This window comes from Myodes glareolus, chromosome 18 (genome assembly GCF_982192425.1).
Source record: "Myodes glareolus chromosome 18, mMyoGla1.1, whole genome shotgun sequence".
NCBI lineage: Eukaryota > Metazoa > Chordata > Mammalia > Rodentia > Cricetidae > Myodes > Myodes glareolus.
In genome coordinates, this window is record NC_142043.1 from 62,275,911 (window position 1) to 62,303,751 (window position 27,841).

The window sequence follows — 27,841 nt, forward strand, 5'->3', positions numbered from 1 at the left end:
TAGATTCCTTCAACAGCTACAGCCAGTTTATCCCAGATCTGCCCTGCCCTCAACTTGGTCCAATCTCTACCCACCAAACAACATTCTCCACATTTCTCAGCACCACTTTCTGCTTGTCCTCATTGTAAATCTGGACAGATGCAGCGATCAATAACTGTGCCACAGCCTGGACACTAGGCCGCCGTGAAAGTTCCTCTGCCTAACAAGTTAGCCCATTGCTTTTGAAAGTCAGCCTTGCTCAAGTTTTCAGGATGCAGGGAAAACACAGCTAGACCATTACAGGGAGTCCACCAGGGAAGACCGCTCAGTCTGTAACCAACTGAAGGTCTCTATTCCATCCAGCTAGGACTACACTCATTTGGGACTCAGATGAAGCACCAAGTGTTTAGAGCAGTGGTTCTCAACCTGTGAGCTGTGACCCCTTTGGGGGTTGAACAACCCTTTCACAGGGGTCGCATATCAGATATCCTGCATATCAGATGTTTATGATTCATAACAGTAGCAATGTTATAGTAAATGAAGTAGCAGCGAAGGTAATTTTATGGTTGGGGTCACTACAACATGAGGAACTGTATTAAAGGGTTGCAGTGTTAGGAAGGTTGAGAACCACTGGTTTAGAGGTAGATTTTTCTTTTCCTGTTTTTTTGAGACAGAATTTTTCTGTGTAACAGCTCTGGCTGTCCTGAAACTCACTTTGTAGACAAGGCTGGCCTTGAACTCACAGAGTGTGCCTCCCAAGTGGAGTAAGGTGTTTTTAAAGACCAAAACTACATCCAGATATCTCAGCCAGCAGCAACAGAGGGGAGTTCTGTGCGAGCAAGCAGTTTAAAAGCAGGTAGCTGGAGGAGGTTCTGCACACGATCTAAGGAAGCTAAGGAAGCTGGGGGAGGAGGTTCTGCACAGGCTCTAAACGAAGCTAAGGAGGCTGGAGGAGGAGGTTCTGCACACGCTCTAACCGAAGCTAGAGTACCTGGGGCATCTTGAGTAATTATCCACGAGGCTCCCCATCAAGTTCAACCTGAACTGGCCTCAGCATAATACAAGATGGAGGAAACCGTCTTGCCCTGTCACTGGATGTGACATGAATAGTTGCCAGCCGCGTTTCTGTTACAAGGTCCTCTTGTTCCCCTCTGAAATAAAACTTTGTGAGCAGTCTTTAGTACCTGTTTCTCAGCCTCCTGATCTGAATTTCACCAGAATGGTCCTCGTGGGTGTGCTTACAGCCTGCTAGGGCTGGTCTAGCTCACAGCTCTGAATCTCCCACTTTTCTCCCTAAAACTAGGTTCGAAGAACTGAACCCCACGGTTGGGTTTATCAGCACCATTTCATGGCACTACTTTTCCATTCATTTCCTTGCTGCTGTGATCAGAACCCGACAAGAAGCCACTTAAGGGAAGTTGATTTTGTCTCAGGGTTTGAGAATACAGTCTGTCCTGGAGGGGAAGCAGTTGCTTACACTTCAGCGGAACAGGAAGCAGACAGGGCTAGAAGTCAATCTGGGCTCTAAATCTCAAGATCCATTTCCCACCCCAAACGACCCACTGGCTCCTGCTAGGCCTCATCTGCTAAAGGTTCTGGTCATCCAAAACCGTGACCAGTGTTCAAACATCCGGACTGTTGGGGTGCATTTCACCTATCAGTTGTCCCAGGGAATCACGGCTGACATTCATTTGGATGTGTTAGAATAGCTTGTGTTTCTACCACACCCAACATCAGGAGGAACAGTGTGGCCCGGAGGCCCGCGTGCGTGCGTGAGTGCGTGTGTTTATGCTATGTAATTGGAGTGGCAGATCCTTCGTATTTTTTTTTAAATGTTAAATGACATGAACCTAATGCCTCAAATCTTTGAGATCAGTGGATGCATGAGGAGATACAGCAAAAATCTGTACTTCGAGTCCTAGCAGGAAGATGTTCCAAAGTATCACATCCTGGAGCCCCTTTGTTCTGGAAGAGCCCGTGTCTTCAGTTGTACCCCTTAAGGGAAAGCAGTTGTGCAACCAAAGAGATGCCAAACATCCATCTACCTGGGAGTCCTGTGTGATGAGAATTGGTTTGCTTTCAGAAAGGGTGGGATATAGCCCGGGATGGGGACTTCATTCTCCCTTTGTGAATCCAAGGCACTCTTAGTGTCATCTTCTCAAATCACCGTGGTCACTTGGAAAGCCAGGCATAGTGGCTTGGGCCTTAATCCCAGCACTCGGGAGGCAGAGGCAGGCATCCCCTCTGTGAGTTCAAGGCCAGCCTGGTCTACAGAGTGAGTTGAACAGTCAGAGGTACATAATGTGTGTGTGGGAGGGAGATTTTCACAGACACTTCTGAGGAGGGTGCCAAGTGCGAGGAACCGTGTCTCGCTCGGGAACACTCCGTGGGGCATCCTGACCCTCGCAAGATTCTTCAGAGAGGGACCACAGGATGAGCTGCGAGTGGAGCGCGGCCACACGGCGTGGGGGAGACTCCAAAGTCCAGCCGGGGCAGCGGCGCCGAGGGTGAGGCCAGCCAAGAAGGTTCTGGAACCTGGGCTTCGTCCATCCGAGCCCTGAAGCCGCGAGCGCCAGGAGACCCTCCTCGGGCCTCGGCCTCGCACCACGTCGACACGCCACGTCACCCGCACGCGCCCCGGACGCACTTCTGGCCGAGGCAGCGCCCCGGAAGTAGCCGTGGACGTCGGAGCAGGCGGGCGGGACCGGCGCGGATGTGGCGAGGCTGCTGAAGGCAGGTTCCGCGGTATGGCGGGGACGGCGCTGAAGAGGCTGATGGCCGAGTACAAACGTGAGTCGGGCGGCTCCCGCCTTCCCGTCCTCTTCCCGGCAGCCTACCGCCGGGCTCGGCGCAGCGTGAGCATGCTGGGCCGGCCCGAAGGAGCCCGCGTGCGGAAGGCCGGGCTGTCGCTGTCGCCTGCACGCCCCAGCCGGCTGCCGCGGGGCAGGCCCTGGGCGCAGATGCGGGCTCGGCCAGCGCGGTCTTGGTCCTGCGACCCGGACCTGGTCCCTGAGTCCCTTGCGGTTTGCACATCTCTCCTCCCGACAGGAGACGCACGCCGCGGGGCGGTGCTCAGCAAGGACCAGGTTGTCCCTGTAAGGTGGTCATGAGGTAGAGGAGAGTTTGGGGAAAAAGTTGAAAGCAAAATAAAGATTTAAACAAACCTCCGGCCACGCTGCAGGCGATAGTTGCTGTCCTGCTGGAGCAAACCAAAGTTCGCAAACACGGGTTCGGGGACTTGAGAAGACCATTTCTTTTTTCCCGAATCAGTGTTTAGCTCTGCTTTATTTTTTCAGCCCCTGTTCCAGGCCTAAAAGCGTCATCTCTTTTATAAAAATAAATAAATAAAAAAGGAGGTAGGCAGCATTTAGGTTCTGGGACAGGGGTCTAAGTTCTACCCAGTTCGTTCTCGGCCCTGCTTGTTGAACACAAAGGTAGTCACATTAGAGAAAATTTTATTCCCCATCTTCTGTCCTCGCAAAAGCCTCAAACATTATTTCAACCCTATTGTCATTTAGTTTGCAGTTAAGGTCACGGATCATCTAAGTTTGGGAGTGGAAAAGAATTCGCTTAAAAGGGTGGACCCTAAAATGGGAAAACTGGAGAAGAGGTTAGGGGGGTTCACAGGGGAGAGGGCTCCACCTACAATGGCTGCTTGGGAGAGAAGACAGAGCAGGGAGCGCTAAGGTGGCCTCGGCTGACAGCCAGTCTGGGACCAGTGTTCCAGCCATATGGAACTGAGTTGTGCCAGCGACTTGAATGGACTTGGGTTGCAGCCCTGAAAACTGCCCCAGCTGTCCTGGCTGGGCCCAGACCCACTGACGCATGGAAACCATGAGGTCATCAATGGATATTGTTTAAGACTATGACAACAGTGACAGAAAATGCATCCCTCAGTACCAAGCATGAGAAGTGAGGACTTTTGTTTTTTCCCGTGTCTGTGAAATTCGATCAAGCCTCTCTGAGTGTGCCCCCTCTTTATGGCTTAGCATCTGGTTTGTTGTGTTTAAGACAGTGTACTCCAGTGTTAGGTAGACTCAACAGGAGGGACCATGGTTGAACTAGTGTGTAGGGGGAAGGTCTTTTCTGCCTGCCCCTTAGCTTTTGGTGCTGGCTTCCATGGGTTTTCATAACTCCTTCTCCTGTATCTCCCTGGGGCCATCTTTCCCAGAGTGTATGGATGTTTAGATATCCCACTTGAGAAGTCAGCAGGCATTGGTTTAGAACCCAGCCTAGTCAGTATGCCAAGTCTGGTCTGGTACATCTGCTGAGACCCCGTTTCCAGACGGTGTCACCGTTCCCGGTTCTGGACAGACTCTCTTTTAAATTGCAGTTATTATGTATTTATGTGTGTGAGCAGGCCAGTGCCTGTGCATGTGCAGAAGTCAGGACAGCTGGCTTCTGTGTGGCTCCTGGGAAGCTTGAGCTCAAGTTGTCACACTTGGCAGTAAGTGTGTCTGCCCATGAATCATGCCTGGGCTCGAATGTGAGGCAGCGCATCACAGCAGGGGCATGAAGCAGGGCAGAGCTGTTTACCTAGAGGCCAGAACACAAAGAAAAGAAGTGGAAAGGCTGGGGTCCCTATGCTCCTTTAAGGATCTGCTCTCAGTGGCAGGCCCGCCTCTCCTCTGTCTCATGGCCATGCCTGGTGCTGCTTGCCGTGGTGTGCTGCATTTTCACAAGCACTCAGACAGCAGCACCAGAATTCCCAAAACTATGAGCCAAAACTTTCCTCTTTGTAGGCAGTTATCTCAGGCATTTTGTTACAGTAATGGTCAGCTGAGTAACTTGGTGTCCATGATCCCATGCTTGCAAAATAGAGTACCAACAGTGACTTAAAGTCTTCATGATTTCCCCCAGCGTCCTGAATTACCGTTCTTTTCCTTTTCTTCGTGTTTGCCACTCTATCTCCAGATGGTGTATAGTTTCCTTTTGTCTGTCTGTGAACTTAGTAGAAAGTATACAGTATATGTTTTGGTTTGCTTGTTTTTGCCTTGGAACCTCTTGCCCAGCATTGTGCCTAGTTTCCATTCTCTTGGAGCTTGTGACTGCAGTTCACTCTCCTTGCTGAGTGGATTTCTTTTTATGAATAAACCAGAATCCATCTGTTCTGCTACCAGTAGGCACTTGATTTGCAGTTTGATTTTTGTAAGTCCTGCAGTCGCGAGCAGTTTTGAAAGCTCTTGGTGCCCATGTGCAGGTTTGTATTGGAGCATAATTCAGACTCATGGAGCATTTGAATGACCAGCCAGTTTTACGATATGCTCAACCGTTTGGCTGTGGCTTTTCCAGTGCGCGCCGTGGTCCGCCGCAGCTGAGAGTCTCGCTGCTTCAGCTTTTCATGTACTCTTTAGCTTCTGGGACTTCATCTTGTCTGGTAGGCTTTAGTTGGTCTATCAGTGATTACGAGTGAGGTGGCAGCCTCCATTCATGTACACGGGCCAGCTCTGCCTTCTTTGGTGAAATGTCTATAGCTGGCAGGCTTTCTTTCTTGCTCCTGTGTGTTCATTGCGTCACATGAGCTGTGAATACTAGTGTCCTCAGAATGCCCTGCCCTGCGACCCATCTGTCCTCCCGACAGTGCTGAGCTGTGAATCATAGAGTCCTCAGAATGCCCTGCCCTACACCCCGTCTGTCCTCCCAGACAGTAGCGCTCTGCTTTCACCGCTGCAGTGTTGGTACTTCTCTGCACTGGGCACAGTTGTGTTGAGGGTTGTCCATGCTGCTGGCCTTGGGGCAGTGTCCCCTTACTCTTCCAGCAGCAAGTGATGACAGGGCAGGTAGTTCCAGCTGTTGTGTTAAAATCTTGACAGGGCTTGCCAGGGTAGAGTGAGATTTCTCTGTGGTTTTCTGAATAGGCATCTAAAATGTATGACTTGTTTATTTCTGGGAGTGTCTGCTGTTATTTTGATATTTTCAGACACCTCTGTTGATCCTGAATATCTGGAGATATTCAGATAGGGAGCAGTGATTGTTCCTTTCCCTTTTTAAAGGTTTTGTTTGTATTCTATGTGTGTAGTCTTTTACCTATATGCATTTCTGTGTACCATGCGCTTGCCTACTCTCTGCAGAAGCCAGAAGGGGGAGTGAGAGCTCCTGGAACTGGAGTTACATAGAGACAGTTGTGGGTGTTGGGAACTGAACCCAGGTCCTCTGTAAGAGCAGCTAGTGCTCCTAACTGCTGAATCATTTCCCTAGCCTAGTGTGGTTCCCTTTTAATGTCGAGTGGTAATCCATTGCATGGCCAGGCTACACTGTTTAAACATTTGCTTCCTGATGATCACTGCAATGCCCCCAGTTTTTGGCTGTGATGAGACTTCTGTGAACATCGTGTGCTTGAATTCATTTCTCTTGCATAAATGCCTGTTTAGTTTGGAAGGCACTGCCCAGTTGTTTGATGTCACTGTCTGTTCTCACTAGCACAGATGCTCCACAGCTCTGTAGAGTTTTTAATTTTTTCTCCTTCCTGTTTGGCTTATGTTAGTGTCTCCAGTGGCTTAACTTGAAATTTTCTCATAAGTGACAGTGTTGAGTCATTGCAAGCTTACCGACCATGTGCCTTTTTTGATGAAATGTTTATTTTTGAATTGTGTTGCTTCCTTAGCTTGTACACGTCTTTAACATTGCCTTTTATTCAGTGTTTGCCTTGCCAATGTTTTCCCTCCTTGGCTTGACTCCATGTGTCATTTCCCCAGTCCAGTGGTTCCTTTGTTTTAAAACTTTAGGTTTAGTTTATTTTTATTTACATGTAAATCTGTGTGTATGCACTTGCGTATGCAGACCCCATGGAGGCCAGAAGAGGGCGTGGGGTTCCCTTGAAGATGGGCTGTTGGTGCTGGGCACTGCTTCTGGTCTTCAGAGAGGGCAGCAAGCGCTCTGAACTGCATAGCCATTTCTCCAGCTCCTAACCCTGACTTTTAAACAGAAGATTTAAAAAAAAAAAGCAGCGATACATAATTCATTGACTTTTAAAACATTCTTGCTTTTGTGTCTGAGGAACTGTTGAGGTTTTCTGTTAGGATTTCTTCTAAGTGTTTCACAGTTAATACCTATAATCCATTTCAAAGTTTCATGGGAGAAGAAGTCAGGGTTCCTTTACATATTATCTAGGAGTGTTTCAGCCATGTTAGTTTGCTATGCTGTGCCTTAGACTAGTGGAGGCAAGAGAATCTGATTTTCTTGTAGCTCTGAAGGCAAGACCTCCAGAGTTAGAGTGCGTGACAGGCCTGTCTGCCTGGCCTCAGCAAGGACTCTGGCAGGTTGGATTAGGACCTGGCCCAGTGACGTCACTTGAACCTTGTTGTCTCTGTTCAGCATGTCCTGTGCAGTGTGTAGAACATGCTGATGTGACTCCTGGCTTTCCTGGTTTTCCACTGTAGACTTTGGGGCTTTTGTGCTTCCTCAGTTTCTTAAAGAGTAGCCTCTGCCAGTGTGATAGGCTTCTAGAAATGGAATCATTGAACAAATTTGTATTTTGTTTGTGTAGTGGCTACTTTTTAAACTACTTTTAAGAAAAGTAGTTTTTAACAAATTACCATTTTCAGGGAATAGTCTTTGAAATTTTCTGATATAGTTAGTAATTGTTTCTCGAATTTATGTTTATTAGTAAACATGGAACTGTGGTTTCTTGTGTTACTTGTCGTGAAGCCTTTCTGCCGTTGACTGCAGTTCATCCCTGACCAGCAGGTGTCACTGCTGGATAGCGAAGTGGATGGGGTGGTGCTGGCTGCGCTGAGCCTGGGTCTACAGCATTGCTGGTCTTCAGTCGCAGGCTTCACCCGTCTCTCTCTAAGGGAAAAGTGGTGTCTCGGGAAGGTTCTGAGGGAACTCCTATAAAGAATACAGCTTGCTGCAGTTTGCGCTCGGTGACCTTTGTTCCATGCCTTGTGCCTCTTCCTCAGCCTCGTTTAAGTGTTTTCATTTAATCGGGGTGACTGGACCAGATTTCAGATGATGGAGTGTGTAAAGCCTTGGCAAGCTGGTTCTGGTCTTTCTCCCGATCCGTTCCTGTGATAGAGATAGAGGGAGACTGTAGACTGTGTTGTTGGGAGGTGCTCCCTCCATCCGTCCTGGTACTTGACCTCTTCATGTCTGCTTTCTTACCTCCTTGAAGTGTGCGCACATCTGGCCGCACAGCCTTCTGTTCCTTCCCCTTGCCTGGCCTCTCCTTACTATCTTCTGTCTCTCTTTTCACTGTAAAACAAAACAAAACAAAACTTATTGTTTCTTTGTGTTTATAAGCGTTTGCCTGCATGTATTAAAGTGCACTGCATATATACAGTGCTTCAGAGACTAGACGAGGGTGTTAAATCCCCTGAAACTGGGGTTACTGACAGTTGTTAGCCGCCATGTGGGTGCTGGGTCCCTGTACGAACAGTGAGTTCTCTTAAGCACTGAGCCCTCTCTCTAGTCCTTTATTCACTCCCCCCCCCCGCCAGTGTTTTTAGTTACATTTACTTGGTGTGTGTTGGGGGTGTGACTGTGCACATAATATAACATTCATTTGGATGTCAGAGGACAGCTTGTGGATCAGTCTCTCTTTCCATCAGATGGGTCCTGGGCTTCAAACTCAAGTCATCAGACTTGGCAGACACTTCCCTTAATGGTGTCCTCTGTTGTGTATTTTCCAACTTATCCCCCTTTTCCTTTTCTGGGGTGATAGCTAGAGGCCCCCAAGATAGTCTAGCACTGTTTTGCCTTTGCAGGTTTTCCTGCAGTGCAGCCTGTAGGAAACGAGGCCACGTCAGCCCTGGGAAATGGACTGCTTACCGTTACATGAATAAAGCCTGCATGATGTGTCCCTGGTGGACGGGAGAGGCATGTGCTATGGGACCTCAAGTCCCTTGTGAGATCGTGTATAGCCCTAACCAAAGAAAGCTTTGGCAGATCTGCTGTGGTGTCTGTCCTGTGAATGTGTCCATGACAGGGTGTGCTTGTGCTATTGGACGTGCTCTCCTCCTCCTCTCTTTCCCCTTCTCTTCCTCTCCCCTCCCTTCGCTTCCTGGGTGTAGTATATCGCAAGGACATCTGGGCGGGCAGTAAGAAGTGTTCCATGCCCTGAAGCGTTAAAGTGGAGTTAAGTTTGTTTTGTGAAGACAGAGACAGCCCCACTTGTCAAGTGTGGTTCTGTTAGTGTTTCCGTGTCTCTGTGGCCATGTGTTCTCTCCTAAGAAACCCACTTTCTAACTGCACATATGGGTGTTGACCTCATAGCAACTTTGAGCAACTCACCATTTCTTATTGGCTTTAGATTTTTTTGGATGATCAGTTTCCATTCTTTGTTTCTGATTTTTTTTGCCTTAATCTTATTTGGCAGTGTTACTAATTTCTGTTTTTCGGAGGTGGCCATGTGGCTCTGCAGGCCTTTTGCATGCTTGCTGTTGGTCATCTTGATTGCGCTGGCACTCGGATGGCAGAGTGTAGTGTGCTGGTTTTCTTACTGTGTGGCTAGTTCCCCTTCCATTCACGTTTTCCGCAAGTTTGGTGTCTGTTCAAACAGGTTGTATTCATCTTTAGCTCATTACCATAGCAATATCTAATGTGAGTGACTTTATTAAGCAGAAACGTTCATTTGGGCACAGTGGTGCACACACACAAATCTTTCTTGCGAGGCAGAGGCCAGAAGGTTGCTGCAAGTTTGAGGCCAGCCGGGGACATAGTGAGTTCCAGGCTAGTCCAGGTTTTACAGATGACACTCTGGCTTAAATTTCTTTTTTTAGCTCACATTTTTGGAGTTCAGAGTACAAGGGTCTGTGGGGTAACAATGGGTGGCCAACACCATGGTGACTGTAGTGGTTTGAGTGTGGGATTGTAGGTGACAATGTGATCATTCCTGGCACAGGAAGCCAGAGAGCAGCAAGTTGCTTCTGTAACCATCCTGGAGTCATGTACCAGGGTCACACATGCCCCAGTACTGCTAACCTGCTTTCAACACTTGACTCTTAGGGACACACCCCAGACTGGAACATGACCTAGATAAAAACCATGATGCCAAGAAGCGACATGCCGCGTGGTGGCAGAGCTGGTCGTTGGTCTTCGGCAGCTCCTGGCCTTAAGTGGCTGGGACTCTAGTAGGCCTGTCTTCCATTGTCATTTTCATGGTGGGCATCTGCACTTCTGCAGGGTGGTGGCCAAGATCACTGACCTGGAGAGTGATAGATTCGATTATGCCTCTCCCTGCCACCTCAGCTTGGCCTCTTCCTCCTGCTTTGTCACCTTCAGGAAGGTTTGTGCTCTTAAATGAGAGGAAACACCATTTAATTAGGAAATAGCCCATTTTAGATTGCGAGTGTTTGTCAGAGAAACTGGCAGGAGCATGACGGGGCACAGTCTGTACCCCATTGTTTTCACTTCTTATTGGTGTAAAGGGCTGCTCAGAGCCAGAGTTGGTTTCGGGGCTGGGCATTTACTTGGAAACAGAGAGCTGCCCTCTCGGAAGACGTGCACGCTGTAATCTGGTTCATATGACTCATGAAAGTGCTTTACTAAGTGACAATGTAACACATATTCTGTCTGGTAATGGCTCTGCTCTTTAACGTTACAGAATTAACCCTGAATCCTCCAGAAGGAATTGTGGCAGGTAAGGGGCTCAAATGACTTCATTATGATTTTATTCCAATTGTCAAAGTGGCCTAATTAAGATGTGGAATTTTTTCTTTCTCTGTAGGTCCCATGAATGAAGAGAATTTTTTTGAATGGGAGGCATTGATTATGTAAGTTAATTGTCTTTCCTGCTGTACTGGAAACCAGGCCTAAGAGTCTCTACTCTGATGTGTTGAGTGGGTCCAGGCAGGCCTTGTTCTCTGTGCAGAATCCAGGTGAACACGGATCCAAGGTGACGACAATGTTCCCTCAGCACCAATAAAAGATTTAGTTGTCAATATTAGCTCTGGGTAGTTTCAAGATGGTGATTTTTAATGCCATCTTGAAACTTCTTAGGGAGAAACAATCTTCTTAGGAAGAAGCAATCCCTTACTTAGCTCTTTGTTTTCATACCATAGACACACAGAAAGCTTCTGTGTGCCCTGAGCTGTGGGGTTTCTCCCCACAGAGCAGCATCCAGGGTGCTCTGATGCAGTGCGGTCATGACACCATCTACCTGGAGAGTGCCAGGTCCCCAGGCTAGCTTCTCTTTAGGCCTTGTCTTAAGTCTGAGTGTCTGGAGCTTCACAGTTAGTCTCTTACAGAGCGCTTTTGGGTTTGGTTTTTGAAGTATGAGTGTTTTGTCTGTATGTGTGCCTGTTGCTTGTGATGATTAAAAAAAGGTGTCAGATTCTCTGGAACTAGAGTTATAGACAGTTGCGAGCACAGGTACTTCATAGCACATAGTGAGTTCTTGTTCTTCCTGTGAGCTGCCACACATGGGCTGGCCACGGGCTCCAACCCCATCCTGTAATGCCACTGTCTCCTTTCCCTGATGGCATATATAACTCTGATAACCTGCATGGAAGCTCAGCTGGACCTGTCTAGTCAGCTTTCTTGACCTCCCTTTATGCATTACTTCCTCAAGCCTAGACCCTTCTGGAAGAAGGAGGGTCTTAGCACCTGTCATGGGGAAAGTTAAGTCAGAGAATTTCTTTATGGTCTGGTTTGGGCAGTTTGTCTAAATGCTGAAGGCCTGACCTGGGAGAATGACTTAGAAACCAGGAACCATGGTCAGAAGCTAAACAAAACAACGTATGTGTGTATTTATCAATATATATCTGAAAGGAACAGTATCGGCTCAGGGCCCCCAAGACCAGGTTCTCAGCACAAAGATGCATTTTCCCAGAGGGCCAGAGGGCAGGGATGAGAGACAAAAACGGGAGCTAGAGGATGAGAGAGAAGGGAAAGGGAATGAGTGTTGTGTTAATTTTTTGCTCTTTTGGCTTTTTAGGTTCTTTTGGGGCCCCACCACCCAGCTCCCAAATAAATCACACACGGAGGCTTATTCTTAGTTTTGAATGCCCAGCCTTAGCTTGGCTTTTTCATGCCAGTTTTTCTTAACTTATATTATCCCAAATTCCTTTTGCCTCTGAGCTTGTATCTTTGTCTGTTTCTGTGTACCTTTCTTTACTGCTTTCTCCTTGGCTTGCTGGGTGACTGACCGGAGGTCCCCTCCTTGTTTGTTCTCTTATGCCTTGGTCTCCTTCTATTTATACTCTCTGCCTGCTAACCCCGCCTATCCTTGCCCCTGCCTTGCTATTGGCCGTTCATCTCTTTATTAGGACCTTCAGGCGTTGTAGACAGGCACAGTAACACAGCTTCACAGAGTTAAACAAACGCAGCGTAAACAAAAGTCACACACCTGAAAATAATAGTTCCCAACAGAGAGGGAAAGGGGGGAGTGGTATTTGTCCTGGAGGGACAAGGGACTGCATCTGGATAGAGAGGAGACAGACATGGCACATAGGAAAATGGCAGTTTGTGAAGGTACAAGGGGAAACCCCAGGTTGGATGAGGTGCTTCATTTTAATTGGGTGTGTTAATTAGGTGAGCCAAATTAAATTAGGGGCTTTTGATGCTAGACTTCAATACTTTGATAGCTGGACCTTGGTAGTCAGCCTCAGGAGGAGGAAGTAACCAAATAAGGGAATAGACCTTTGGGGCTAGCTTGCTTTAGGAATGTAATCTAATGGTTTTTAGCAAGGCTGAGGGAAGTGGGGAGAAGGACAGGGCCTGCCAGAGCCACATTCTTGAGTAGGCTAGTGTCCCTTCAATATTTATATCCCATAGTTCGCAGTAGTTGTGATGGATTTGCGTCCAATAGTGTGGGTGGCTTTTCTAGTAGGAAAAAGGTCCTTAATGTAGTGGGTGACCAAAGGGACCTCCTGGAGCAACATTAGACCTGAAAAATCAGGGCCTCTGTTTCTTCCCCCTTTCTCCTTCCCACCCTACTTCTGGTTCTCATTTTTCTGTTTGCCTTCTCTGACTTTCAGGCCTTCCACTGTGCCTGGTCCTGAGTATGATGCAGCTTATACCAAAGTGAGCTTGTGGCTCCTATGCCCAGTCTTGTTTTTGTTATATTTAACTTTCAGTCATGTTAGAAAGAGCAGCAGAGGGGCCCTGAGTCTAGAGTGTTATCTTCTCTGGTCCACACTCAGCCTGTTTAACATTCTTCTTTCTACTTTAGATGTACAAGAAAATAAGGTTAAGTTAAACTGAGAAAGCCACACCCTGTAATCAGTTTCTCAATAAGTCTCAATAAGCATTTCCAGTTAACTACAGTGTTTCAGGTTGGACTTTGTTGGTTGAGAAGCACTCTGCGGGGACAGGGTGGGGAGAGAGGTTTGGCTACCCTACCAGGTGTGAGCTCTGAGCAAGGCAGGATTCGTTTGTGTCTTTGCTTATAGCACATTGGTGCTGTGTCCCATCGGTATGTCCATCCCGCCCCCAATGCTCAGAGCCCTGTACATGCTATCAGAACAGTGCATCACCTATGACCAAACCTTTTTGTCTTTAATTTTGAGACAGGGTTTTGCTAAATTCACCAGGTTGGTCTTGAACTCACTCTTGTGGTTAAGGAAAGGCCTTGAACTTTTGATCCTTTCCTTAGCTTGCTGAGCTGCTATAGGCCCTGCCACATTAGTTCCTAAAGATCTACAAGTTGGCCTAGGAAAATGACTGGTAATTTTTGCCTGTGAAGGTTAGGCCGTGAGTGAAAGTGAGGGGTTTTGATTTTTTTTAAGTCATCCATAAACACTATCTAGAGAAAGGCCAGCAGACCTGATGCTTGTCAGACCTTAATTGTTTGAGCTGTGTCACATTTTTCTAAGTTTTCTGAGTCTGTGTGTACCATGGTACATTTGAGCCTGTGTATGTGAGGGATCTGTTCCAAGTCTCTGGTGGACACTGGGAACCTTGGGCTGTAACAGTAATAACAAGAACTAGTAAAATGGAGAAATTGGCCTGCATGGTGGTGGCTCACGCCTTTAATTCCAGCACTCAGGAGGCAGAGATAGGTAGATCTCTGAGTTCAAGGGCTGCCTGGTCTACTGTTGTGGAATTTAGTTTAAGATGCATTACGTTTGTTTATACTGTGGAATATTTGTTTAAAGATGCAAAGATGTGTTGCATTCTTTTATGTTGCATTTGTGTAACTCTGTAAAACTGTGTTACTTTGCCTGTCTAAAACACCTGATTGGTCTAATAAAGAGCTGAATGTCAATAGCAGAAATGGGCTGGGTGGCAGGGCAGAGAGAATAAATAGAGTCTAGAAGAGAAAAAGACGAGAGGAGGATGCCATGGGCCACATATACAGACACACAGAAACATAGCCAACTAGGGAGAAAGAAGGAAAGAAAGATATATAGAATAAAGAAAGGTAAAAAGCCCAGAGACAAGAGGTAGTTAAAGAGAATTGGGATATTTAAGTTAGAAAAACTGGCTAGAAACAAGCCAAGCTAAGGCCGGGCTTAAGAATAAGTAAGAATAAGCCTCTGTGCATTTATTTGGAAGCTGGGTGGCGGCCCCCAAAGAGTAAAAGAACCAACTACAGTCTACTGTGTGAGTTCCAGGGGAGCCAGACCTGTTATAGAGAGAAACCCTGTCTTGAAAAACCAACCAAACAATAACCAAAAACAAACAGAAAAATTGACAGTATTCTATAATGCAAGTTATTTAAAACTTAGGAGTCATTTCTTGAACTTGCTGATTGTTAGCATTAGATGTTGGTGAAGCCATGTAAGACGGAGGATTCTATTGCTTTTTGGTGAGATGATACAGGACTGTGACCATTGCTGCCCCTAGCTAGGTCATTTTGGGGGGGGGGGCATGTCAGGTGGAGTCTGTTTACTTTTGTTTCACTGACTTTACAGTGCTGGGGATCAAACTCTGGGCCTCCAGCCATTTCCCCAGGCATTGTTTGCTTTTAAAGAAGCAGGTGATCATGTGTGTGAACTGATGTGTGACCTGTTTGTTTCATCTGCCATGTCCTGTGTCAACACAGACACACCTGCGCTTGCTCACATGCCATCACAGCAGCACGCCAGCTGAAGGAGCAGCGGTTGTTAGGAGGCTGCAGAGGTCAGGGCACCAATGATCCTGGAATATTTAGAAGTTCTTGGCTCATATGTGTCACAGAAGATGTGCTTAGAAGCTCATTAAAGAACAGTTGAGCTCTCTAGTATGGATTTTAAAAAGCTCATTGTTAAAAGTTTGTTGAGTTAACTATTACTAATTTTAGATAAACAGTATAAAGTTAAACAAATATTTTGAAAACCTGTCTTAAAAAGTAATTACAACTGATTTTCATGAGAGCACGTTTGTGTTTGAATAAGGCTTTTGCATTAGTGTGGAATTCCCCTGCTTCAAGATCTAGTGACTTTGTGGGTTTTGGTCCTGTTCCAGACCCTTCACAAACAAGAGGCCGTTTACAAATGTTCTTAAAACATCTATCAAGGAATTAACTGTCCTCCTGTGGCTTTGTCTCACCCTGCTGTTTTGGCAGAGAGCTGACTGACTGGGGGCCTTTCCTCCCTCAGAGTCTCGCTGGTTTCTAGGGCCTCCTCTGTCCCTGGTAGTTTTGGACTCTGCTTTGCCTCATGGAAGCCTAACACTGCTGACTTTCTTTGCCATCGCCTTGCCTCAAGGCCCCTTTTGATCTGTGCTTGGGCCAAGCACTGAAGGCTTTGGTAACTGGGCCCTCATGTGCAGATGCAGCCATGTCGCTGGCTGTGCTGTCATGGTGACTAAGCACCGAGAAAGCAGCTGAGGAGGAGGAGAGTCATTTTCGCTCGCAGTTCATGGTCCCGGGGCTCACTGTGTTTGGAGCTGAGGTGAAGTAGACTATCACGTTGATGAGAGTTGTGCACGAGGAAGCTGCTCATCTCAGGGTGGCCAGGAAGCAGGAAAGGAGGCGGGGACTAGCCAGGGACAAGGCACACCCTTGAAAAGCACCCCGTGACCCATTTCCTCCAAACAAGCCCCACCCTCTAACATCCTATTCAGCTGACACTAAAACTCAGTTCATGTGGTAGCTCAGCCTGGTGACCCAGTCATTTCTGTGTACCACTGTTGTGCCTGAGTTTCTGGTCCCCAAATGAATCCACAGAGCCAGATTTCCAGTGCAAATTACATGAGGGTTTTTAATATTCAAACTCAAGTTTGGACCAACACTTTTCTAGCACCCATGCATGGCGGGTGCAGAGAGTGTGACAGGGAACCCTGGGAGGGTAGAACTTTTTAGTCAGGGGAGTTCATGCCCTATCGACCTGGGATTGGGTAAGGAGGGCATAGGGTAAGGTAGTTTCTGAAACCATTGGTCAGTCTTTGGGCGTGAAAACCTAACAAAGAGCCATTAATAACTGACAAGGTGTCATCAAGGACAGGATGCCTCCCAAGAACATCTGGACTTGTTAAATTTTATGGCCCTATTCCCTAGCTCCTTAATTGGCTATTTTTAGGGTATCTGTTCAAATTCTGCTATTGCACACATTTCTGGAGCTGAGATTGGCTCCCTGCTCGTTATATGGCTTTAGATGAAGCCCCTTCTTTAAAACAGAGTTTGCAAAGTCAGGTTCTTGTGACTACACTTTGAGTACAGGAGCCAGGGGACACTTCAGGTTCCCTGGAGCTGGTGTTAAGTTAGTGGTGAGCTGTCCAGCGTTAACTCTTGGAACTGAGCTCAGTCCTCTGCAGCACTAGCAAGTGCTTCTAGTCAGTGAGCAGCCTTCCTAGCTGCTTTAGCTGCTCTCTGTACTGAACCGTGCTTAGCATCAGATAGAACCAAGGGAAGTTCAATAATTATATTACTCTTCCATTGCTATGATCAAATGCCCTGACTAAAGCAGTGTAAGAGAGGGCGCACGCCTTTACTCCCAGCACTCAAGAGGCCGAGGCAGGCGGATCTCTGAGTTCGAGGCCAACCTGGTCTACAGAGCGAGTTCTAGGACAGCCAGGGCAGAAGAGAGAAAGTGCCAAGGAGGAAAGAGAGTTTATTTTTGACTCACAGTTTTAGGGTCCATTATGGTGGCAAGTTGTGGCAGCAGGAATGTAACACAGCTGGTCACATTGAATCCATGGTCTGGAGGCAGAGTGATGAACGCTCATGTCCAACCACTCCCTTTTTGAAGATTTGTTTATATGTATGAATATTTTGACTGCATGTATGCATGTGTACCATACGTGGTACAGTTGAAGCCAGGGCTCACTTGACTCAACTTGGTTCTCTTCACTAGAGTTAGGGCAGTTGTTAGCCACCATGTGGGTGCTGGGAATTGAACCTGGGTCCCGGAAGAACAGCAAGTGCTCCTGACTCCCTCTTTTATTTGTTTGGCAGTTAGGGTGGGTCTCTCATCTCAGCTAAACTAGCCCAGATAGTCCTCCCCGGGAAGCAGACCAGAGGCCGTGCTAGGTGGTGATAGATTTTGTCAGGTTGACAAGCAGTGCCAGCTCCACTTCCACCTGGGGTCCTTTCCAGCTAGTTTTCTGTAAGAAATGAAGTGTAGGACTCAGCCTTCTCTCTGCCTGTGGCCGCCACTTGTCTCAGAACCTTTTCTTGAATTTGCCCATTCAGTAATCTTGGCATCGTTGTCAAAAATCAATATAAACCATGATTCAGGTCCTTAGTTTTAGACTTCCTAGTTCACTGATCTGTGCCTGTCCTTCTGCCATGTACCACATGGTCTGGTTGTTGTAGCTGTGGTTTTACAGTTGGCAAATATGAGTCCTCCAGCCTTGTTCTTTCTGTTAGACTTCCGCCTGTTCCAGGTGCCATGACTTTCCTGCTGGGGTTGTGGAGTCCTCAGATCTGTTTGTGTGTGGCCACCTGAGTAACATTGTGCTCCGGTCTGTAAGTGTGGGGCATTTGTTTATTTAGGCTTTTCAGAACCTCAGCCATGAGAATGTCATTCCCGTCACTCATATACCATGGTACAATTTTAGCTCTAACGTGATCCCCTTTTGTTGCCAGGGTGTGTGTACGTACACACGCCTGCAGAACCTCACTGCTGAAGGAGGAAGTGCTGCTAGTTTTTTGCTTACATTTTTCTGTATTTGGCAGTTTTCAACATGAGTAAGGTTAGCACTTGTTAGACAAGTGGTCTGTGTGTTAGAATGCACTCTGCAGTTCTTAGCGCCCTTCAGAGTGAGGGTGTGTTTAAGGGTTTTAGCAGGGTCTCTATCGCAAAACGTTAGGGTGTGGCTGTGTCCCCTTTGGACAGAGTTGACCTGAAGGTACAATGTGGAACAAACCCTGTTTGTTACTACCCGGCGTCTGACAGCAGAAAGATCTTTTGACTACCACAGAAGAATCAGGGTGTCCCTGTCTATCCAAGTTGCTGGGACAGCAAAGGTACCTGTGCACCTTTTTCCTAGTCACAGCTTCCTACTGTGATGTCCTATTGCCGACTAGGTGGGGCACACGTCTCTGATGATCCCTGCTGCCTAGCCAGCGACTCACATCAGTGCAGCATGTGGCCAGGTGTGTGGTGCATGCAGCCCTCTTCCCTCACATGATCTGGGCTCTGCTGAGGCAGGAGCAGCTGGAGAAGCCTTTGTTGAACTGTGGAGTGGAACACTCCTGCAGGGTTTTGCTGAGGGGCTGTGAGTGGTTGGGGAGGTTGTTTGTGGGTTTGCCCACCTTTTTTGTATGCTGTGTATTTAGCCAGCCTTACTGCGAAGATTAGGAATCTTTAGTAATTCATCCCTGGTTCTGAGTTCCAGAGAGAGGGGCAGTCCTTTATTTTAACACCTCTTATAGTGTAAGACAGTCTGCCATCTGTCAAGACCCTGCATAAAGAGAACAGCAGAGTGGCTTCTCTAACATTCTCCGGCCCTGAGATGAGTGGCAGGTGGGGCTGAGCAGCTGCAGCACCAGGGAGGAGGCTGCTCTGACCCTCTGCTGTCCAGGCACAGGCTTCTCCACCTCACAGCATCCAAAAATGAAAGGCAAGCTTCTGGCTGGAGTTCCGTGTTTACAGGTGTATTGCTGATGTGGTCTGAGGCAACTCTGCAGGACAGGCTGGGCTAGGCAGTCATCCAGGGCAGGAATGACAGTCATTGGTCATTCTTCCAGTCTAGTCTCTTGCAGACAAGAAGCCAGGGAGGCCTTTAAGGAGTCATTCCCTAAAGGCAGCAGTTACAGCACACGCGCTGATGGTGTGCTGGGGAATTGTAAGTTAGGCCAGTGTTTGCAGTCAGTAGATGGAAGTTGTTTGTAGGCACCACTGGGTGTCCTTTCCTGTTCTGTGAGGTGAGGGTCTTTACTCCCAGAAGTGTGGAATGAAGCTTGTCCAAAAGCTGTTGGTTCTGTTTCTCTGTCCTCGGCAGGAAGCTTTTCTATGGCATTTCCCACCTTTGGCAGGCATGTCCCTGCACAGTTTGCCACCTGCATACCTGTTCAAGTGGCAGGCATGCTGGAAAAGAGAAAGAAACCCCAGTTTAAACCAGCAGTAAGCCTGGGTATGTGCAAACAGCTTTGCTATTTAAGATGTGGGCGCACTTGAGGAAATGTTGGGTCATGCTTTAATGCTATGAACAACTCAGTAGACCTCTTCTTTTTTTTTTTTTTTTTTTTTTAAAGAAAGCCCCATTATGAGAAACAAAGACCTGTTATCAAAGCATTGAGCAAATGCCATGTAACTCATTCCAAGGGCACTACCCAGATTTTTCTCACTCTAGACTCAGAGGTGCCAGCCATAGTGAGGCCCTACAGGCTACCTTCTGTCTCAGTCTTGTCTGTCTGTCTGTATCTATCTGTCTCTCCTTTTGAGATAGGCTTTCTTCGTTATGTATCCTTGACTGGCCTGGAACTCTCCACATAGATCACAGAGATCTGCCTGCCTCTGCCTCCCGAGTGCTGGACTAATAGCGTGCACCACCACGCCTGGCTAGCAGGATTCTTCTGAGATGGTGTCTTTGTCCGACCTTCTGACTGCAGTTTTAAGGACTCAATTGTGCATCTCCCAGGTTTGCTCAATAGTAAAATAGCAGCAGTTCCCTTGACTCCCTTAACCAAAAAGGATGGGGATTGCTGAAAGGTGCTAGACAGATCTGACTTAGGAGAGGAGGGTCCTCAGGGGTCCATCCAGGCCCCTGCAGCACGAGAGAGGAAAACTCGGCTGGACCACACCCTGTGAAGGTGACTGTGCTGCTACTTCCTGGGGCAGCCTCTGCCCTGGCCTGGTGCCAGGACCCCAGGGGGCTGTCAGGCAGCACGTCATCCCTCCAAGGAGAAGAGCTATTCACTCTTGTTTTTGAAGTAGCACAGGATCGCTTTCCAGAGTCAAGGCTTGTCACTGAGAGGAAAAACTTGGCTTAACAAGACACTGCATTGTTCTTTCGAAGCTCTGGGTGTGACTGCACATGAAATTAAAGGTTTTTTCCCTTGCTCTCTTAATTGTGGAGATAAAATAGTGTAGCTGGTATTGTACAGATCTGTGTATCACTGTGTATCTAAAAACTCTATCAGAACTTTAAACATTCATATTGTTTTTGTTGTTTTATCTGTGGGAACACTATGTGTACATGTGTGCATGCAGATGCATATCCGTGCCACATGCATGTGGAGGCAAGAGAGCAACTTCAGATGTTCATCAGGACAGCTTGTTTTTTGAGACAGGGTCTTTCATTGACCTGGGATTTGCTGATTTGGTGAGGCTAGCTGACCAGTGAGCCTAGGGGATCCCCCAGCTCACCTCCCCAGTCTTGGGTCAAAGGCGCGGGTGGCAGGTATGACGCACCTGCCTGTTTACCTGAGCTCTGGAGCCTGCGTCCTGGGTCTCAGGCTCGCACAGCAGGCTCTTCATACGCTGAGCTTCATACGGTGGGCTTTCTGCCCACCCCTGGTTTGCTCCCCCAGATTTACTTTTCTTATTTTTATGTATGTGAGGATGCTCGAGTCCTAAGTACAAGTGCCCCCAGAAGCCGGAGGAGTTGGATCCCCCTGTAGCTGGAGTTCCTGGTGATGGCAAGCTGCCCAGTAAGGTGCTAAGAATCAAACTCGGATCCTTTGGAAGAGCAAAACGTGTTCTTAACTGCCAAGCCACCCTCCCCACCCCACCCTTTGTTCTTTTTGTTGTTGTTTTGAGACAAAATCTTATGTAGACCAGATTGTGCTACACATTAGACATCACTACACCCAGCTAAGTTTGTATTTTATTTTATTTATTTATTTTTTGTTTTGTGAGACAGGATTTCTCTGTAGCTTTGTAGCCTGTCCTGGAACTAGCTCTTGTAGACCAGGCTGGCTTTGAACTCACAGATCCACCTGACTCTGCCTCCCAAGTGCTGGGATTAAAGGTGTGCACCACCACTGCCCGGCCTAAGTTTGTATTTTGAGAAAATCCTTTCTTGTAAGTAAAGGTGACTTTTGAATCAATGTTTTGTAATATTCCTTGGACTGTGAAAGCCCAGGTCCTTATCACTGTGAAGATTTTTTTCTGTGTTAGACCTGCTGTCACAGGGAGGCAGGGCTGTTTTTTATTTATTTATTTATTTATTTATTTATTTGTTTGAAACAGAGTATGAATAGTACAGGACTTGTTTTTTACTGGTGTGTTGGCTGTTCCAAGGTGACCTCTCTCATGCTAGCATTGGAAACTGTCAGCCAGCACTTCTGCCTTACTAAGTTTTAGTGGAGAATGGCCACGGTCTTTTGAACTGTTGATATGGGTCGTATTAGTGAGCTTTGGAAGGAAGAGTTGGTCTTTGGCAGTACCCCTCTCCTGTTTCCCTGCCTTCAGGTCTCAGCCCTCATCCAAGGCTCTAGGATTTGAACAGGACTCCTATAATGGCTTGGTCTAATTCTGCTATTTACGTACTAAGAGTTGACTGGGTGCAAGTTGGAGTCTTAGGGCCAGGTGGGTTTGCTGTGGCCTAGGTTTCTTTTCTATTGAGCATTAGTGGAGGATCACATGTGTTCCCTTTCTGTTTGATGGGTACAAAATCACATCACATTGGAAAATTCAAAATATCCTTTGAAATATATTCCTTAACTCCTCATCTCTGTGTATAGAGACTCTCCTGATTATTCTAGGCCACAATTCACACCTCTATCCTCACAGGAGCTGGACCTCAGCCGACAGTCACCTTCCTAGGACCGCAGTGTGCTTGAGTTTCTCTATGGTGCAATTATTGTGCAACGCTCTGCTGCCTATGCTTCAGCCTTGTGTTTACGCCTCAGGTCCCAAACAGCTGAAACAGCTCAGAGAAGAGCGGCAGTTTGTTTAGATTCTCTGTGTTCTTTTTTAAGCCGTGTGGTATCCTTCTCCCACTTCTGAGTCATGGCAGGCTTTGCAGTTGTATTTATTTCCTCATTTTCAGGGGCCCTGAAGACACTTGCTTTGAGTTTGGTGTTTTCCCTGCCATCCTGAGTTTCCCACTTGACTACCCCTTGAGTCCTCCGAAGATGAGATTCACCTGTGAGATGTTCCATCCCAACAGTAAGTGCATCTGAATGTGGTTGACAGGGCAACAGAATGGTGCTGTGTTAGCAGGAGGCAGGGCTCCTGCAGGCACTTGGGATGCAACATGCTAATACCACGTTTCTGTACGTACATTCCTAAATGGCTAGTAGGTTCCAAACTGGCAAATCAGTTATGGTGTGAACACCAGGATTTCCATTTTGGAGGTCAGCTTAATGTAGAGAAGCAAAAAAATATTTGAAGTTAACACTAACTATTCAGTCCAGCCATCCTGCATGAATGGGCTTACTACAGCTTTCAGGCCTTGAGAGCTTTGTAGCCTGCGTTGGCCTTTGTCACAGTGTCATTTTTAATGATAGAACATTGGAATTGGGCTAGAGAGATGGCTTAGTGGTTAAAAGCACTTGCTGCTCTTGTAGGGGACTCTTCCCTCTGCAGGCTTCTCTGGAACCAGAGTCTCTTGTGGTACACATACACACACACAGCAAAACACTCATTCACATTAAGAAGTTGGAGCCAGCCTAGTCTTCCTATAGCAGCGCTGAGGGAATGCTCTAGTTAGACGGGATGTAGACACTGAAGACACCTTAAGAATCCATAGAGGTGACAGTTGATGCAGTCAAGCTTATTGTTGACTGGGAAGTAAGGCAGTACCCATGATGACTAGAGTTTAGTCTTCAGAAAACAATTTGTGCCAGTATGTGTGGAAAGGGACACAATATTACTGCCAGTAACTCTTCTGATTGGGATTATTTATTTATTTACTTTATTTCTGGTATTTCATATAAGAGAAATTTGAGGGGTGAGGTGTTTGATGTCACATTGCCCAGGATGACCTTGAACTCCTGATTCTCCAGACTATGTCTCCCAGGTGCTAGATTCCATGCATGTGTTACTGTGCCCAGCTTACATAAGAGAAATGGGGCAGTGTGCTATATTTTGAGTGATGGCATTTAGAGTCATGTTTCTTCTTGTAAATGATTTTTATTGCCTCTAAGAATCGTGATCTTAAAGATCTGATCCCGGAGCAGAAATTCAAGTAGGATATTCTATTTTGTAAAAATAATACCTATTTGACACCAGTTTTTTTTGCTTGTTTGTTTGTTTTTATTTCAATTTTATGTATTTGGATATTTTGCCTGCATTTATGTGTAACATGTTCATGGCACCCACAGAAGCCAGAAGACTTGAGTCAGATTCCCTGAAATTAGAGTTAAGGATGGTTCTGAGCCATTTTGTGGATGCTAGGAATCGAACCCTGGTCCTCTGGAAAAGCAGTCAATACTCTTAACCACTGAACTGCCTCTCTAACCCAAATTGATGTCTTTTTATTTTGTAAAAATAATTTTGAAGTGGGTATGTTGCTAAATGCCCACCCCTTCACTGCACTTAAGTTACTCAGTTGCCTCACCTCTACTTTAGCCACATAGACATTTAGCAGTGTGCGGGGTGGGGGGTCCTGTCAGTTGAGCTAGGGATATCTAAATCCTGCTCTGCAGAGCCCTGTGAAGAGTCTTGACTTCTGGGTACTTGCATTTGGAATTTTTGTCCACTCACCTTTTTCACCTCTTTTGATGGGAATGCTCAGAGAAATCCATAGCAAGGTGGAATCCAGTTGTGACTGGTTAGTGCTAGGTAGACCTGGTCCTAAGCCCCCTTGTCAGCCAGTGACCACAGGATCTGATCAGTCCCCAATAGGTCTGGGGATTTGTGCCACTAGAAAGTGTTCTGCTATTACTGTACAAATAACTGGGCCTCTATCTGCAAAGCCTCTCCAGCACAGAGGCACCATATCTGGGCTCACGTGGCTGCCTCTGACTTTTACAGTTTATCCTGACGGGAGAGTCTGCATCTCCATCTTGCATGCCCCAGGCGATGATCCCATGGGCTATGAGAGCAGTGCTGAGCGGTGGAGCCCTGTGCAAAGTGTAGAGAAGATCCTGCTTTCGGTGGTGAGCATGCTGGCAGGTGAGCTGTGAATTCTATTTTCTGTTTACTGTAGCAGGCCTCTACTTTTCCAAGTGTGAGCATACTTCCATGATTGCAGACTATATAGGACTTGCCGGATTGTTGACAGTTTGCTATCCTCTGATCTTTGGCATTTTCATTTATTGGGACCCCCTCTGTGTGCCATAGTACAGGGGTATAATGCTCAGGACAACCGTCCCCGTACTTTCAAGGAACTCACAAACCCACTGACAGTTACCAGCCAGTGTGGTAAATCTGACTGCAGAAACACTTCTCTAGGCCTCTCTGTGATGAGTTGGCAACACTAGTAGTTGACAAGGGAGGTGGGAAGGAAAGGCATTTGGGACTGAGGAACAGCTGACAGGGACAGGAGCCCTGGGACTGAGTCCAGTGGACAGCCCTGGGAGTTGCATTGGTTGCTTCATCCTGCAGTTTTTCCTTAGAAAGCCCATCTGTGTGGAGCTGGTGGGTGCAGGGATTGGGATAGGAGCAATGATTTTGACTGCTTAGTTTGGTATTCAAACATTTGTATACTCCCGGCCAAGAGAATGGGTAGATTTGAGGGGCTGGAGAGTGCATGCTCTTAGACTCCCCTTGGTATATGAGGACTCGTATTGCTTACCAGGGTATAGTGTCCAGGGAGGTTCAAAGCAACAGGATTCAGTCAAGGAAGGTTTGGGTTGTGTGGGAAAAGGTGTTGACCGGGGTAGGGATGGGGTTCCTGTCCCACTTGGTCCTGCAGTCATTCAATCCCAAATAAACACACAGAGGTCTACATTAATTATAAACTGATTGGCCTATTAGCTCAGGCTTCTCTTTTTTCTTTTTGGTTTTTCGAGACAGGGTTTCTCTGTAGCTTTTGGAGCCTGTCCTGGAACTGGCCCTTATAGATCAGGCTGGCATTGAACTCATAGAGATCTGCCTGCCTCTGCCTCCCAAGTACTGGTATTAAAGGCATGCGCCACCACCACCCGGCTAGCTCAGGCTTCTTATTAACTCTTATAACTTATACTAGCCCATAATTCTTATCATGGGCTGTGTTAGGCATGTGGCTTGGTACCTTTTTCGGTGAGGCAGTCACATCTTGCTTGCTCTGTGTCTGACTTCCTCTCTCTCTCTGGGTGATGACTGCAGACTGAAACTTCCCTCTTCCCAGAATTCTTGTTGCCCCACCTCTATTTCCTACCTGATTGCCCCACCTATATTTCCTGCCTGGCTACTGGCCAATCAGCATTTATTTAAAATACAAGTGACAGGATACAGACACAACAAGAAGGGGGTTCCTAACCCCTGAGGGAGCGTCTACAGATTGCTGGTTGTGAGGGAGCTGCCAACCTGAGACTCAGTGCCCTGCATGTGCCAGTCTCCTGCCTCCCCTCCTCAGGCACAAGGCCCTGGTTCATGTGGGAAGTCCTCTTGGCTCCCAGAATGATCCACGAAAGGTTCGTGGTCTTGGTGAAAGGAGGCTGTGGTAAGTGCCTACCCTTTCATTCACAGTTGCCTATCTTTTCAGAGCCCAATGATGAGAGTGGAGCGAATGTAGACGCCTCCAAGATGTGGCGGGATGACCGTGAGCAGTTCTACAAGATCGCCAAGCAGATTGTACAGAAGTCTCTGGGGCTCTGAGGCCACACCCTGCCCATGCCAAGCAGACCAGCGCTGCCCTCCAGAACACTCGTCACAGTGCTGCTGTGCTGACACCAACACAGGCAACTGCGGAGCCAGGGCACCTATTGTTCCTTCCTTTCCATCCCAGACAGGCAGCTCCCCTGAATCATGACTGGAATAATGACAGCGGCTGCGTTGCTAAGGACTCCTCCTGCTGCACCTCAGGGAGGGGTCCAGGCCGTCCTCACTACCTCTCCCAGCCACAGGGTGCTCAGCTCTGCTCCTTCCTGCAGTGCTGAGGACCTGCGTCTGTCATCCACCAGGGACTGGGGATGCCAGTGCTGCTTCTTCTGAGGACATGGACCTTGGAGAAAGCAGTGTGAGCCTGCTGTCCCTGCCTCTCAGTTCCTAGGTGTCTCAGGAGGCATTCTGAGCTTCTTTTGACACTTTGCACTTATAAGCCTAGGCTGCCTTTGGCATGGTGACAGAGGCTTGCCATGTGCATCACAGATGTCACCGTAGCCCCCTCCAGGGGCTTTTTTGTAAATGGGTTTATGAGAAGAGGGGACAATGGTCACCAGGACTGCTGCTCTTCCGGTTGCGTCCATGTCTGAGTTACTGGTGCACATGAGAGTCGGCGGGGACTGCCAGGGTTTTAGTGCGGCTCTTGCCTAGGGGTTCAGTAGATATACATGCAGTTGCACCAGGTTTAGCTCTAGGATCAAATTGTTCTTCACTGTCAGGGTTGGAAGGGAATCTGCCACTAGGTGCTCAGCAGAGGTGCACATTTTGAACCAGACGAGCTGGGGAACGCCTGTGTGCAGGGTCTCACACAACAGGACCATGCTGAGCAGCGGTGCCCGAGCCGGCCCCACAAGCAATAACAGATCTTCAGTGTAGGCGGATGTTGGCCTTTTCTAAACAGGTTATATTTACAGTGAGTTTCTATTTTTAAAGTGCCGCTCCTCTGTGGGTGTGCGCAGCTCTCCCTGCACATGATCTGCTTTTCCTTGCCTACATGTGGTCCCAGCAGTGGCTAGCGCTCTGCTTGTCTCATGGTGTTAGTAGTGCCCAGCTCTGGGGCCCCCGCTGGGTACATGTGGGGACCTCATGCTTTCCTTTTCCCAAGGGAGGCCGTTTCTGTTTGAGATGCAGCAGAGTCTGGTGTTGGGAGCCAGGAGAAGGGAACTGTACCGAAGTAGTATTTGTAGCCACTGAGATGAAGCCTTCTCTGAAAAGAAGTGTCCTGGGTGGGGACATGAACACATGCAGAGTGGCCCAGGGCACGTCGCCACCCTCTGGCCTCCCTGGCAAGTGGGGGAAGACAGGCATTCTCTTTACAAAACAAAAGTATTTTTATTCATTTGTATTTATTAAATGAAAAAAAGAATGGTCTGGTGTCCCTCTTCTGTGGTGGACTTTAACTGCTGTTAAATAAAAGTGTGTATCCCATCCCCACAGCGTTTTCCTCTGCTGTTCTCGTACAATCTCTGGGAACCTGAGCCTGGTTCCCTTCCGGAGTTGGTTGGAGGCAGCTCTATGGGTGCCAGGTGCTCTTTCCAGACTCCTGTTTCCTTCTGTCTCCTATCTCCTCCTCTCTCTGGTCTCTCCAGGACTGGAGGTTCTCCACTTGGGTCTGTGGCAGGGTTCAGGAGCCTATGAACTCGGAGATGTGGGGTTTAATAACTGTGTGGAACAGTCTGTGAGTAATGGGTCCAGGGTGGTCACTAGCAGATACCCGACAGTACCGTGCTTCAGGTTCACATAGCTTATTCTTGCCATATCATCCCCCTGGCTGGACATGACTAGATCTGCCTGCCTCTGCCTCTTAAACACTGGGATTAAAGGCATTCATCACTATGCCTGGCATTAGCTTACTCTTGAAGCAGTGCTGCAAAGGTATAGTCGCTGTTGGACTGCCTCAAAAAATCAAGTTATTTAAC

The 27,841-nt window shown here is 47.5% G+C and overlaps 1 protein-coding gene across 2 annotated transcripts; it reads left to right on the top strand.

Annotated features, from left to right (window-relative positions):
• The first annotated feature begins 2,636 nt into the window (after positions 1 to 2,636).
• On the top strand, positions 2,637 to 27,356 carry Ube2g2 (ubiquitin conjugating enzyme E2 G2). 2 transcript variants are annotated; one of them, XM_048451383.3, is made up of 6 exons: positions 2,637 to 2,769; positions 10,523 to 10,558; positions 10,646 to 10,691; positions 22,222 to 22,340; positions 24,150 to 24,290; positions 25,804 to 27,356. In XM_048451383.3, the coding sequence occupies exons 1-6, from the start codon at positions 2,727 to 2,729 to the stop codon at positions 25,914 to 25,916; spliced, it is 498 nt and encodes a 165-aa protein (XP_048307340.1). In that variant the 5' UTR covers positions 2,637 to 2,726; the 3' UTR covers positions 25,917 to 27,356. The 2 variants fall into 2 exon arrangements, with proteins under 2 accessions (XP_048307340.1, XP_048307342.1); XM_048451385.3 differs by lacking the exons at positions 10,523 to 10,558; positions 10,646 to 10,691 and having other exon boundaries at positions 2,668 to 2,769.
• The last annotated feature ends 485 nt before the right edge of the window (positions 27,357 to 27,841 follow it).